At 42.3% G+C, this 15,757-nt stretch overlaps 1 protein-coding gene across 1 annotated transcript in view; it reads left to right on the forward strand.

The window, feature by feature from the left end:
* PARD6G (par-6 family cell polarity regulator gamma) overlaps positions 1–15,757 on the forward strand; it is a 91,310-nt gene that overhangs the window by 26,412 nt on the left and 49,141 nt on the right. Inside the window, exon 2 of the mRNA XM_003788386.1 lies at positions 10,535–10,757. Coding sequence (XP_003788434.1) covers positions 10,535–10,757 — 223 coding nt within the window. The remainder of the gene's footprint in view (positions 1–10,534; positions 10,758–15,757) is intronic.

Here is a 15,757-nt window from a genome sequence, read left to right on the forward strand (position 1 = left end):
GTCCAGGCTGGGGATTCGAACCTGCCACCTTAGGTGTACGTGGCTGGCGCCTTAGCCGGTTGAGCTATAGGCGCTGAGCCTAAAAGTAAAACTTTTAAAAATATAAATAGCAATCTCAACTGCTTCTGGGTTTCTTTCAGAAAGAATCTTACAGCTCAGCGTCATTAGCTCAGTGAATAGGGTGCCAGCCACATACACTGAGGCTGGCAGGTTCCAGCCCAACCTGGGCCTGCTAAACAACAATGACAACTGCGACAAAAAAATAGCCGAGTGTTGTGGTGGGTGCCTGTAGTCCCAGCTACTCAGGAGGCTGAGGCAAGAAAATCACTTAAGCCCAGGAGTTTGAGGTTGCTTTGAGCTGTGACAGCATGGCACCGTCCTGAGGGTGACATAATGAGACTGTCTCAAAAAAAAAAAAAATCCTACTAAATGATTAAGGAATCAAAATTTAAGCTAAATGTTAGTAGCTTCATTTGTCTGTAAGAAAATAGTTTAATTTTATTTATTTATTTTGAGACAGAGTCTTAGTTTGTCACCTGCAGTAGAGTGCTGTGGCATCATAACTCACAGCAACTTCAAACTCTTGGGCTCAAGCGATTCTCTTGCCTCAGCCTCCCAAGTAGCTGGGATTACAGCACCCACCACAACACCAGCTACTTTTAGAGATGAGGTCTCGCTCTGGCTCAGTCTGGTTTCAAACTTGTGACCTCAGGTGATCCACCCACCTCAGCCTCCCATAGTGCTAGGATTAAGACATGAGCTACCATGCCTGGCCAGAAAATAATTTAATTTTAACAGAGGCCATCAATGTATTCTCAAATGAATGACTAACAGCATGTGCAGGAGGGATATGACATTCGGCTAATCACACTATATAAGGGATATGAGGGTGGAGAGATTCAGCTAATCATATCATACAGGTGGCTGCTTTGAAAGTATCCCCACTTTCATTAGTTTTAAGCAAATTATTCACTTTAAGTTTATTAAAATAAATGTTTTATCTGAGAAGAGAATACCACATTGCCTGAAAGTATGGGGTGAAATTATTTGCTTATACTTATTTAAAAGTTACCTTTGTATATAGTGTATATTGGTCCTAATAACGAAATAAATCTGGACCATCAAAAAAGAAAACAAGGCTCGGCACCTGTAGTACAGTGGTTACAGCGCCAGCCACAAACACTGAGGGTGGCGGGTTCAAACCTGGCCCGGGCCAGCTAAACAACTACAACAAAAGAAATAGCCGGGCATTGTGGCAGGTGCCTATAGTTCCAGTTACTTGGGAGACTGAGTCAAGAGAATCACTTAAACCCAGGAGTTGGAAGTTATTGTGAGCTGTGATGCCACAGCAGTCTACCAAGAGACTCTGTGTCAAAAAAAAAAAAAAGAAAGAAAGAAAGAAAAGAAAGAAAGAAAAAGAAAAGGAAACTTTCATCATAAGATCTTTAAATCTTAAACAATTTCTGCTGAAAGGGCTTTTCCCATGAGTGAGCTGTGCAGGACAGGTCTGGCAGTCAACCCTCTGAGTGAGAGTGGGGCTTTGGGAAGCCCCAGACTGGTCCAACCTCCTTTCAGGTTGTGAGGCTGCTGTGTTTCACAGCTGAAGAAAGAAGGGTAGGAAAATTACAGCACCACAAATTTTGCTCTTCTGATTCAGCTGTTTTTCTAGAATAAACTCTCCCTACAGTGTTGTAAGCTGTTGCTTAATTTCCATAGTTCTCCAAAAGTAGATATTTACCATTTTTGTTAGTGTTCTTGCTTTTCTGGATGAGCAGAGTTTGCAGGTCCCTTTTCCTCTGTTCTGGAAGTGCTTTGAGATTAACTCTTAAAACAGCAATTTCCTGCCACTTCCAAAGCTCTTAGCTATCTTGGGTTTCTGCCATCTTTTTGTTCTTGAGCAAGAACTTTGTCAGTAACATAGTTTACTCAAGGCGCCCTGCTTTTATAGCTACTGACTTTTAGGTATCATTCACTGAACAAACACTTCTCAGAACTTTCCCTTCTTCCCGAAGGAAAAGAGTCAAAACTATGATAAATTAGAAAGAGGATAGAGAGCCAGGCCCAGTAGTTCATGCCTGTAATCCTAACACACTAGGAGGATGGGGGGTGTGGATTGCTTGAGCTCAGGAGTTCAAGACCAGCCTGAGCAAGAGCAAGACCCCATCTCTACTAAAAATAGAAAAACTGAGGCAAGAGGATCGCTTGAAGACAGGAGTTGGAGGTTGCTGTAGTCTTGGTTACTATGGTTGATGATGCCATAGCACTCTACCTGGGGTGACAATTTGAGACTATGTCTCAAAAAAAAAAAAAAAGAAAGAAGGAAAGAAAGAAGGTAGACAGATACAGATAGACACAGAAATAGAGTAGTAGATAGGATAAGACAGATGGATAGCAATGATACATGGACATCTTTGTTTTCTAATTACAGCAAAATGATGTTATTGTTGAATACACATTAAAGGGAATAAAAATGATTTTCATGTAGAGGCTGATATACTTTTGCTTGTTGATCTTGGTATTTTGTATTTGAGATCATTTTTAATAACTTCAAAAGGTGAAATCCCCCCCTCCCATTGTTTACTATCCTGGCATAGGAATAAAAGCTGGGGTCAACTGCAGAGTAGAATACAGATTATTATCAAAACAGTAATGGAATGACAGCTCATTAGCTGGAAGCTTTGGGGAAGAAGGATGTGCACATCTGTGAACTTCCTAGTAACACATGCTCTTACTCTTTAAAAAGAAAGATGAGATTCACAGGCCATATAAATTTTTTGCCGGGTACCTAGAATTAGCCATTTGCCTAGGAACCCTGGATCCTTTTGCAGCGGTTCTCAACCTGTGGGTCACGACCCCTTTGTAACAATGAAAATACATCGCAGCATTAGGAAGATTGAGAACCACTGTTGGGAAATGAACTAGCCTACAGTCAGGTTGCTGTTGCGGAAATTGGTAGACTTTTCTGATGCAGCTTTGTACTAATTTGTTGATGACCCAAGCCAGTCAGAGCAGTGCAAGCTTTTCTTGGTAAATTTGATCTTGTTTTTTAATCTTTAACTGAAGTTCTGTTACTGGTTCAGAATGAGAAGATGGCCTCCCAGGAAACACCTTCCCTTGGAGGTGTTTGCATATGGGATGACAGTAGGTGAATGAGTGACGCCCAGCAGAAGCTGAGGCAGTTGCCCTGCTGTGAACCTTCTGTGTCAAAACCACCCTTATGAGGGACACTGAGAATGTTAGGGATTTGTGAGTGTCTTGCTGACCTTGAATGGTGGTCTAGGCCAGTGGTCCCCAACCTTTTTGGCACCAGGGACCAGTTTCATGGAAGACAGTTTTTCCAAGGATGGGGGCAAGGGGCGGATGGAGGATAGGACAGGAGGTAGAACTTCATGATGATACTGTGTGGCCTAGTTTCCAAAGGTCTGTGGCCTGGGGGTGGGGGACCACAGATTTAGGCATTTTCATGGTGATCCTTATGGTCTAATGCAGTGGTCTTCAAAAGTCACGTACCTTCTAAAACAATTTTGAAAAAATACCACTATAAAGGGGATAATATATTTTTAAGTTGGCATCTAAATTTTTTGTAATAAATATAAATAGTTGCAAAGAGTATAATTTCCTACATGCTCTAAATATTTTATTTAAAAATAAAACATTTAGCACATGATCTTTTAAATATAGCCAGTGAAATCTAAATGCTATGGTGACTTGATACTAACCATCATGCATTTTAAAATAGGATAAGCGAGCTTTTTTTAATAGTCAGAAATTCTACATGGTTCTTTTTTCTCTTTGATTTCTTCTTTCCATTATTCCCCTAAGAGATTTTTGGGCTAATATTTTATCCTAAATTTTTTTTGCTTAGTTATCCTGACAGTCTTCTCTACAACAAAAAGACTTATAAAAATTGAAATTAAGCGTTTTTTTTCCTTGTGGCCATAAGGCTGTATTTGTTAAAAATATTTCTAAGCTGTTGTTTGATGGTATGGAGTTTTAGTTTGCAAGATGAAAATACTCCTAGACGGCTCGGCGCCTATAGCTCAACCGGCTAAGGCGCTAGCCACGTACACCTAAGGTGGCAGGTTCGAATCCCCAGCCCGGACCCGCCAAACAACAATGACGGCTGCAACCAAAAAATAGCCGGGCGTTGTGGCGGGCGCCTGTGGTCCCAGCTACTTGGGAGGCGGAGGCAGGAGACTCGCTTGACCCCAGCAGTTGGAGGTTGCTGTGAGCTGTAATGCCATGGCACTCTACCCAGGGGGAGAGCTTGAGGCTCTGTCTCAAAAAAAAAGAAAATACTCCTAGAGATTGTGTGAACAGGAATGTAATTGTAATTAACACTTCTAGACTACACTTATGTCCAGATGATAAATTTTATGTGATCTGCATTTTATCATAATTATGAATAAAAGTAAATAAACAGATTTTTACAGTAAACAAATTTCTAGATTGAGTTATTACAATTATCAAATTATGATTAAAACACAATTGTGGGCTTGGCGCCTGTAGCTCAGCAGCTAAGGCACCAGCCACATACACCAGAACTGGTGGGTTTGAATCTGGCCCAGGTCTGCCAAACAACAACAAGTACAACCAAAAAATAGCCAGGTATTGTGGCAGGCGCCTGTAGTCCCAGTTATTTGGGAGGATGAGGCAAGTGAATCACTTAAGCCCAAGAGTTGGAGGTTACTGTGAGCTGTGATGCTATAGCACTCTATTCAGGGTGACATAGTGAGGCTCTGTCTCAAAAAAAAAGAAAAAACCAAAACACACAATTGTGGCATTTGGTGATTATTAGCAATCGAAAGTAAACATTTTTAAAATACTTAATTTAGTAAAATGTGTTTATTGCTAAATGAGACAGACAACCTCATTTCTTTTGTTCTTTCCCATTGTTGTGATGTTAACACCAGTGAAGCTTTGTTTAGATAAACAGGAGGTGGAAAGGAAAGGCTCTCTGGGTCTGGCTTAGAGCTATGATTTCTCACCAGGGCATGTGCCCAGAGCAGGTAAGCATAGTTGTCTATCATTTAAATTATATTGATAAGTACCTGATAATTCAATTAGGACAACTTTCAATTTTGTAGAAAGCAAAGAATTGAGAACTATTTGACTTGTAAGATATATTGCTTGGTCATTAGAACTATTCCCTTTTTCAATTTCTGGTACATATACTAAAATAAAACTTTACCAAGAATTACATGACAATAAATTACACTTGCTACTTCCTTCATTTGGAGGCCCCTTGTTTAACCTGATATAATGGAGAAATAAAAATAGTAATTTAGTACTCCATACCGGTATGATTTTTTTAACTTTATTCAAATTAATATGAGGGTACAATATTTAGGTTACATTGTTCTCACTTCCAGGGTAAAGTTCCATTTGTAGAAGAGCCCATCACACAGGGGGCGTGTTATACACCCTCACAACGTGCACATTAGGTGAGATCCCATCTCATGCCCTCCTTCCTTCTGCCATGCATCCTCCCTCCCCCACTTCACTCTACCCCCAAACTGAACTATAATAGTGTTATATTGTTCTTAGGAACCTGTAATTGTTTATATATTGATTTCATATTAGTATGGAGTACATTGGATGTTTATTTTTTCATTCTTGTGATACTTTACTGAGAAGAATGTATTTCAACTCCATCTAGGTAAATGTAAAAGATGTAAAGTCTCCATCTTTTTTAAGTGGCTGCATAATATTCCATGGTATACATATACCACAGTTTGTTGATCCATTCATGCGTTGATGGGCACTTAGCTTACTTCCATGACTTGGCAATTATGAATTGAGCTGTAATAAGCAAATGTCTTTGTAGTAAAATGATTTTTGTTCTGGGTAGATACCTAGTAATGGGATTGCAGAGTCGAATGGAAGGTCTACTTTTAGACCTTTGAGGAGTCTCCACAATTCTCTCCAAAAGGGCTGTATTAGTTTGCAATCCCACCATGGTGTAGAAGTGTTCTCTTCTCTCCACATCTATGCCAGCATCTGGTATTTTGGAACTTTGTGATGTGAACTAATCTTGCTGGGGTTAGGTGATATCTTAGGGTGGTTTTCATTTGCATTTCTCTGATGATTAAAGACGATGAGCATTTTTTCGTGTGTCTTTTGGCCATTCATCTGTCATCCTCCGAGAAGCTTCTGTTCAAATCTTTTGTCCACTTACAGAGAGGGTTATTTGCACTTTTCTTATTGTTTAATTTGCGTCCTCTGTAGATTCTAGTTATCAGGCCTTTGTCAGATTCATAACATGCAAAAATCTTCTCCCATTCTAAGTGCTGTCTGTTTGCTCTGTTTGTGGTACTCTTTGCTTTTCAGTTTGATCAAGTCCCAGTTATTTATTTTTAGTGTTGCTGCAATTGCTAGGGGTAGGGGTAGGGTCTTCCTCATAAAGTTTTTTTTTTTTTCCCCAGGCCAACATCTTAAAAGTGTTTTCCCCACACTCTCTTCTAGAATTTTTATTGTTTTTTTCTTAAATTTAAATCTTTTATCCAATGAGAATCAATTTTTGTCAGTGGCGAGAAGTGCAGGTCCAGTTTCAGTCTTCTGCATGTGAATAACCAGTTCTCTCAGCATCATTTGTTATAGGTGCTGAGATTCTTTTCCTATTGTATGTTTTTGTTAGGCTTATCAAATATTAAATGACAATATATGGCTGGGTTCATCTCTAGATTCTCTATCCTATTCCATAGATCTATGTCTCTATTTTTGTGCTAGTACCATGCTGTTTTTATAGCTATATACCCTTGTAATATAACATGAAGTCTGGCAATGTGATCCCTTCAGATTTGTTTTTATTTCTAACAACTTCATTTGCTATTTGGGGGTTTTTCTGGTGCCATATGAATCAAAGTACTATTTTTTCAAGATCTTTAAAGTATGACATTGGTACTTTAATGGGGATTGCATTAAATCTACAGATTGCTTTGGGTAGTATGGACTTTTTTTTTTTTTTTTTTTGAGACAGTCTATGTCACCCTCCATAGAATGCTGTGGTATGACAGCTCACAGCAACCTCCAACTCTTGGGCTTAAGCGATTCTCTTGCCTCATTCTCCCAAGTAGTTGGGACTATAGAGGCCTGTCACAACGCCCGGCTATGTTTTGGTTGTAGTTGTCATTGTAGTTTGGCATATCCAGGCTGGATTTGAACCCGCCAACTTCGGTGTATGTGGCTGGCGCCCTAGCTGCTGAGCTATACGCACCAAGCCTAGTATGAATATTTTAACGATGTTGATTCTTCCCCGAAGCGTGGAATGAGGGGAGGCCTGGCCTTCCTGGGTGAATGTAAGTATTCGTGCCCTGGAGGGGGAAGAAGGCGTATTCAAATGAAAATTATATACAAAAGGAATACTCTTACCAATTTCATTATACATGATTAAATTCTTTTATGTATTTAGTGAAAAGAAAGCTGCATACTGATAAAAACCAATTGCTTTGGACATTAGCATCTATTAGCTATATGAGAAAGAGAAAGTTGATGTTGATAAAGCAAGCAGGTTGATTATTAGTGAAATAAGAGCTTTGTGATTTGGATTGCAAATCGTAGAGAAATTACATAATACACGTCATTGGCTTTATGTCTTGTGTCTGAAATAATCTGCATTGCCCACATGCTGGGTCAGCTAGTTGTACATCCTTGGGTCAAACACTGAGAAGAAATATAATGATCATCTTTGAATAATAGAAGAAGGGTGTCAAGGGTCTGCTCAGCACAAACCCCCCACGTACAGCAGCAGAGAGCCCTTCCCTCCCCTCTCTAGGTAGAGCTGCTTGCAGAGGTGTGACTTTGGCCAGACACCAGGTTCTGGGGTCAGGCTTCTTTCCCTGATGATGTGTGTGTGCAACATGAAGAATTTTGACTAATCGCTGAAGATGGCTTTTCCAACTCCAATATTTTGAATTATCCCATTGTTGTGTGCCCTGCAGTTTTTTATTATTAGAGGCAATGTAGGATGGATGAGAGGCTTGTTTTGCTTTTAGTAACCTGGGGAAATGTTTGTGTTTTTTTTAAATTAAATCGTAACTGCATACATTAATGCATTTATGAGGTACAATGTGCTGGATTGATATACAATATGGAATGTTTACATCAAACTGATTAACATGTTTTTTGAAAGGAGGATGAGAAAGGAGATTTAGGCAAATCAGTATCACTAAGAGAATTTTCCAAGTGTTAGTTAGGTCATGGTTGATTCCTTTGAAACCAGTAGTTCTCTGTGTGTGGTCCCCAGACCAGTGGCATCAGCTGCTTCTGGGAAATAGTCAAAAAAGCAGATTCTTGGGCTGTACCCCAAAACAGCACTCTGAAAACCCTCCAGGTGATTCTGATGCAAACACACATGATCTTAGATGATTTGCCCCGGCTCATTGATAATGATATCTAGTTATTATCAATATAAAATAATAACTAGAGTAAACTTCAGACACTTAATTTTTCTATACATACAGCCCCCAGATTATTAACAACCCACCTTCAGCATTCAGTACTTACAAGGGGCTCCCAAGACTCCCTATGATGATTATTTACAATTAATCAAATCAATAATTCTGAACTACTTTCTTTTGCGCTTATAAGTGCATGTGCGCAACCCGCTGTGTCCTCTCACAGCCCTGGGCTGTGTCCGCAGGTCCCTCGAGCACAGCACGGCTGTTAACTTTCTAATGCAATTTTGTGTTGTTGGTGTTCCCGCTAGGACTTCACCTCCAAAGCTGAAGTCCTCAGCAAGTCCAGGTGAACCTGCACCAAAGAGAAAGTTGGTGTTGATGGAGGTGAAATAATTAAGCATTGGGGGGAGGTTGGATGCCGTCCCTCTCCTGGGCGCAGTGGGCTCAGTCGCCCAGGGCATCTGTGAAGGTGCAGTGGGGGGATGCAGCGTGAGAGAGGCGGCAGCTCCAGCAAAGTGTCAGTTGTCAGAAGGCAGAATAGTGGATTAATTGCAGAAACAGAAAGGTGGTTACTGGTTTGAACATCAAAATAAGTGTAACATTCCTTTAGCCTAGCATGGATGGAGCATTAGGCGGGTGTTAACCTTTAATACTGCTTTTGAAATTTCTTCTACCTCCTGTCTAAACCTTTGTATGAGGTTGTTTTTATGTTTGTGTGAATTAAAAGAAAGAGCACAATAGTTTATGTAACTTATTGTGACAGTACAGGGATATTATTATTACAGTATCACACTGCATTATTACCTCATATAAGCCATTATAGCATTGTTATTCTTATCATTACTACTGTATGTGTGCTGCCATCAGGGGTTCCAGTTACCTATGAATCTCACCTACAGACTTCTCAGGAATGTGCCTCTTCTGTCACCCAGGGATCAGCCTGTATATTTGATTCACTATAATTAGTTTTCATTTACATTAAAGAGCACAGAATCTGCAATACCTGGTGAACAAGGGTCCCTATTGCCAAGCGGAGGAGCCAAGTCCTGAGCCCAAACCCCCAGGGCCCTCTCTGGAAAGAGTGGCCTGGAGCTCTTTGGACAGTTCATGGGCATCTAGGCCAGGGAAGGTGGTGCTTGGGCATTTCCAAGTCAGGCTGCCTAATTACAGATCCAAACGGGGGTTCAATCCTATCTTTTGAAGAGAAATTCTCTTTGTCATCTTTTGAACCCACCATCTTTGTCTCCTCTGGCTTTGTAAAGTACAATTTTTTTACTAGGGCCAATCATTCTTTGAGTTTTACTGCTGTTTCTGATCCTTTTAAAATGTAGCTATTTTATCCTATTAAAATACATATCAAAACACTTCCTAACTTAAAATTAAAACCTGTGGGGCTTTGCCCATTGGAAAAAGTCCTAAAGTTTCATTTGGCCTTGTCTTTCCTCTGAGTTTTCTAGGCCCATGAGCATGAACTCTTGTTTCATACTAGCCACCATATTTGTATTAGTTTAGACTTTGCTTTTTCCTACAGCCTGAATGACATGGCTTGTCCTATCTTGTCCTCAGGATATAAGTGGATGTGGATGAATGAGCCTTCCTGGGTCAATGTGGATGAAGGAGCTGCTCCTTAGTCACTACTATTTTTAATTTCTTTTTTTTTTTTTTTTTTTTTGGAGACAGAGCCTCAAGCTGTCCCCCTGGGTAGAGTGCCATAGCATCACAGCTCACAGCAACCTCCAACTCCTGGGCTCAAGCGAGTCTCCTACCTCAGCCTCCCAAGTAGCTGGGACTACAGGCGCCCGCCACAACGCCCGGCCATTTTTTGGTTGCAGCCATCATTGTTGTTTGGTGGGCCCGGGCTGGGGATTCGAACCCACCACCTTAGGTGTATGTGGCTGGCGCCTTAGCCACTTGAGCCACAGGCGCCGAGCCTATTTTTAATTTCTTAAGGTTCCTCTTCCTCAGTGATAATTTCTTGTTTGGTAACTGTTACCTGTATGAGAACAGAAACATTGTCATTGTGTCCCCAGGGCTTGCTGGAGTTCAGCAAACATTTGTATATTGAGTAAACTCACCAGGACTTATTTCTGGGCTCTTTTTCTGTTGTTTATTTACTCTGGTCTCTTGCATTTTAGTTTGGGGCAGAATTCCGAAGGTTCTCCTTGAACCGTCACAAGCCTGGGAAGTTTGAAGATTTCTACAAGTTGGTCGTGCACACCCACCACATCTCCAACAGTGAAGTGACCATTGGCTATGCAGATGTGCACGGTGACCTGCTTCCCATCAACAATGATGATAACTTCTGCAAAGCTGTCTCAAGTGCGAACCCCCTGCTCAGGGTCTTCATCCAGAAACGAGGTACCAAGGAGGCTGACCTGGCTAGTCTTATTCAGCAATTATTTTAAAAATAATTATAGTTTTGTCTGCCATTACAGAACCTTGTGATTCTGTTTCCCAGCTTGTAGTGGGAGATTAAGGAAATTAAAATGGTTTTGGTCAATATTTATTTATTAGAAAGACTTAAAATATAGCAGAACCTCCATAGATGACCACCTCCTTAAGTTGACCTAATTTTCACAGACTAGCCGAACGTGCCGCACATGTGCGTGTCAGTATAGTAGGCCTTGTTCCTTATGGTGACCACTTCCATGTGTTGACCGGTTATAGTTCCTTCAGTGGTCAGCTTACATAGGTCCTCCTGTATTTAAACTGACTGCATTTTCCGCCTTAAAGAATGTTAACTTATGACTTTTAAATACTGAGGAAAAAACAACATTGATGCTTTAGATATTTTAACTGGAAGCGAGTGAATTAAGAAATGAAAAGGTATCAGTTAGTAGACTGGGAATGAAACCTGAGGTTCCTAGTACATGTCTTTCACTGTCTTTTTAGGATTAGGAAAACGTACTAGCAGTAAATTACAACTTTGGTTGACTTTTAACTTTGAAGCCCTAGCTTTGTAATAAGTAATAGCAATATCATTTTGTGTCAAAATAAATTAGTAAACAGCTTAATGGTAGAAAGCTCAAGATTAGGGGGCAGGTGCCCTCCTGTAGACTCACTAGAGGAGCTCATGTGTCAGAACTGCATTTTGATTTTTTTCTCCATCTCTAAACTTGAGAGTACCTTGTCATTTTAAAATAATATGCTGAAGGAAAGACCTACCTGCAGGGGAGGCTTGACATTGGGAAAATGGGACTTTCGCAATTGATTTGGTGATGATAGCCCCTCCTTCCTTGGGAGGACCTGTTGTACACATGGAGATACCAACTGCCTATAGCAGCAGAATGACCAGTGGACACCCTGCACACGACTTGTACAGTGGTCGCTGCTGCCAGGCATTTACTGTGCAGCTCAGGAGTCTCTGGGGAATTGGGGTGGGGGTGGGAGGTGGGGGGCTGAGACCAGAGGGAGGATCTGCAGTGTCCTGTGGGAAGGGCTGCCTCATTCCCATCTGCAGATCAGGCCCCTCCCACTCATGGCCCTCCCTCCCTTTAGGCTGCCCTGAGTGGCACCCACAATCCTGCAGGTCAGTATTAGCTGTTCCTGTTGCTCCTGCCTGTGGGGTTGGATGGGAACCACAGGAGACCCACTGACCTCACGTCAGACTAACTCTGTCAAGGGTCGGAGTCCTCTGCTTCCTTCTAAATGGAAGAAGCCAGTTTCAGAAGTTCACCTTTTGTATAATGACTTACAGTTGATTGTGATGATTCAAGGTTCTGTGTTGATGAAATGTGCTTAGAGATTGGTGGAGACTGAGCCTGTATCTCCCCAGGAGCCCTGTTCTGTGCGCACTAATTCTGAGCTGATTTTGACTTTATAAAACAAACCACTATGGGTATCAAAGTCCTGTTCTTACTCAGCCTGGTGTCTTTCTGATGGTGCTGAGAAGCCAACACAGCTCCACTTCCTCACAGTGGCCTGAGGGGACAGCCTGAGCTTAGCGTCCCTACTGGCCCCCTGGACTGCTGGAGGCCAGGGTCAGGGTGTGCGGCTCTGTACAGTATCCAGCATGCCCATCCTTCACTACTAGCCCACTTATGTCCACCTGCACCCTGCTGCACCCGCCCCCCAGCCCCCAGAACTCTGTGCCCCTTGCCTCAGGCTACTGTCTGTGCACACATGCTGCCTGGCAAAGGCCTGGTTTCAGAGTACTCTCCCCATGAACTGTGCCCTAGTCTACTTTCTCTGTGCTTTATTAACTGCTCTCAGGGCTAGTTTGCTATCCAGCTCTACCCGCCCAGAACACAGAGTAGGGCTTGTTTCTGGCTGTGCTCAGTCACAGGTTATGGCATTACTCACAAGTACAGGGCCAAGCAGCCATGGGAGGTTGCTGTGGGAGCCACAGATGTGCACTTTGTTATCTGTCTTGCAGGAAATAAGCCTTTTTGTCCTCTGTCTGTGGAGTTGGGTTTAAAAACTGGCAAAATGCAGCTGCCCCTTGGAGGCCAGCCCACTCCAGCTGAGATGAAGCAGGATGTGCTGGTCTGTGTGGTATGGACAGGAGTGCACTGACCTTTCAGTGGCTCCCACAGCTTTGCCTCTTTTCAGCTGGATAGCTGGGGTCCCGCATCCTGTTCTTATCATTTATTTTTCCTTCCTTTTCTGCCCTCAGAGTAGCATCCTGGAGTTTAGCTGGCTTGGGGTTTCTAAATTTTGTGTTTTCAATATGAGTGGCCTGCCAACAGCCCTGCCTCTTCTCTGTCATGTGCTGGTGTGGAACAGGGAGACCCCACCTTCTCATCAGCTCTGTGACAAAGGCACGTGCTTCACCCTGCTGAGCACTGATGTCCTCACCTGTAAAATGAGTTGTTGTCAAGGTTAAATAGGAAAACACTCCGATATTACTGAGCCTTTGACCAGATCTGCATGTGCTGTCCTCAGTGGTTCTGCCAATAAGGATGGTAACACCGGAGCTGGAGTGTATCAGGGCAGGTATGTAGCCATAAACAGTGAGGTGCCCCTGTGTCTAGGACAGACCCCCTGATCTGTGTGACTGGTGAATGTCATACCAAGCCAGGTGTCCATTGGGGTGGGGGCAGAGGTTAGCCCTCCCTAGTTGACACTCACAATCCCAGGACCTTTTGACTGCAGCAGGGTTCTGAGGTGTTGGTCACTGTCATGCTATTTCCATGATTTACTAAAGTCACACCCATTCTGTCACTTAATCACTCCTGTGCATTGACATATTTTATTTAAATATATTTTAAGGGGAAACTGTTACTGTCAGAAATGAAAAACCAGTATCCTTCTAATAGATGTTGAAATAAAACCACAGCTAAGGTAAAAAAAATTTGGTGTCATTTAAAATAATCTCTTCCCTCAACCCACAGAGGGGCATGGCAATAAAAATGCAGTCAGTATCCTTTGTGAGTGGATGTAAAATCCCTTAACAGAGCACCAGCACATGGAGAAATGCATCCACACAAAGCTTTGTACACAGATGTTCACAGCAGTCAGAAGGAAAAGCAATGCCAGGTCCATCAACTAATGAGGAGATAAACAGTGTGTGTGTGAGATACATGGAAAATCTTTCAACCATGAGAAGTGGTGTGTTGACACAGGCCACAGAGGGGGTGACCCTCAGAAACATGCTGCGTGAAGAAGCCAAACACAGAAGTTCACCTCTCGATTCTCCTCACTTGAGGTTCTGTGTTGATGAACTGTTGTGACCAGAGGCTTGTGGGGACTGACCCTGTATCTCCCCAGGAAGGGTGTTCTGCATTCGCTAATTCAGTGCTCACAGTGATTTTAGAGAACTAAGCACCACAAATATCAATAAACAACTAAACATAAAAAGTCTAGAATGAGCAGGATGGACAGATGGAGATAAAAAATAGATTCGTGAATGCCATGGGCTGGGGGCACGAAGAATTAGGAGGATCAAGGCTTCTTTTTGGGTGACAGAAATGTTCTAGAACTAGAGATGTGTATAAATATACTAACCACCATTGAATCAAATAGGTGAACTTTATGTAGATTATATCTCAGTAAAGCTGTTAAAAAACAGAAAGTCCTGTGCTTTCCCAGGCTGACCTGCTGATTAGCTGTGTTCAGGTTTGTAGGTCAGAGCAGTGGCCCTAGATAAGGTTTTCTGGGTTTATTTCCACCCTTTGTTTCTAAAATATAGCCATTCTCAATATGTGTGAGTGCTTTGACTTTTTTTTTTTTTTTTTGAGACAGAGTCTCACCATGTCACCCTCTGTAGAGTATGTTGACATCACAGCTCACAGCAACCTCCAACTCTTGGGCTTAACAATTCTCTTGCCTCAGCCTCCCAAGTAGCTAAGACTATAGGCACCTACTACAACGCCTATTTTTTTTTGCGGTTGTTGTTGTTTTAACTGGCCCAGGCTGGGTTCAAACCCTCCAGCCTCGGTGCATGTGGCTAGCACTGTAACCACTGTGCTATAAGCACTGAGCCTGCTTTGACTTTTTAATTAACATATTTATTCAAATATTTTAAAAAATCCTCTTTCCCTGGCCATAAGAAGCTTCCTGAGCTGCTCTGAGATGCCCCAGGTAGGCACAGGAAGCTGGACTCCCGCACGGCCTCCCTCATCCTCACAGGGAATGACTTTGTCACCAATGTTAAATCATAGATATTTTCACATCATGTAGTCATACTCAGATATCCTCAACATCATTGACAGTAATAATTTTTAAAGAATGGTACATACTGTTATTTAATGCCTTAATGTGAAAGCACTTATAGCAATGTATCACACATTTGTTCTGATTGTCTTCAAAATAACTTATTTCCTTTGTAATCCCTTGTGTTTTATGCCTTTAAAAATGTTGTTCTGACAAGGAGTTCCCTGTCATCATCAGGTTATTAATGGGCACTTGGCACATACTAATCTAGGAGCCCCTCTTGCATGTGAGGCTCAGACTATGGGCTGGGAGTGCCTCAGGCTTCATCCTCACAGGGCCTCAAGATATTGTCTTGAGGACTGTATGATCTATGCAGCATCTCTGCCCACCAACTCAGACTCTCCAGCTCCTTCCCTCTGTATTTACTAGCCTTCCCCTGCATCTACCTTGGTATAGGCTTTCCCCATGCACAAATAGAAGCTTTGCCCACTTAAATAAGAGAACAGCTGGCTCAGTGCCTGTGGCTCAAGCGGCTAAGGCGCCAACCACATACACCTGAGCTGGCGGGTTCGAATCCAGCCTGGGCTCACCAAACAACAATGGTAGCTGCAGCCAAAAAATAGCTGGGCATTGTGGTGGGCACCTGTAGTTCTAGCTACTTAGGAGGCAGAGGCAGGAGAATCGCTTGAGCCCAGGAGTTGGAGGTTGCTGTGAGCTGTGATGCCACAGCACTCTACCTAAGGTGACAGCTTGAGGCTCTGTCT

Source organism: Otolemur garnettii, unplaced genomic scaffold (genome assembly GCF_000181295.1).
Source record: "Otolemur garnettii isolate 467f Iridium unplaced genomic scaffold, OtoGar3 scaffold00027, whole genome shotgun sequence".
NCBI classification, from domain to species: domain Eukaryota; kingdom Metazoa; phylum Chordata; class Mammalia; order Primates; family Galagidae; genus Otolemur; species Otolemur garnettii.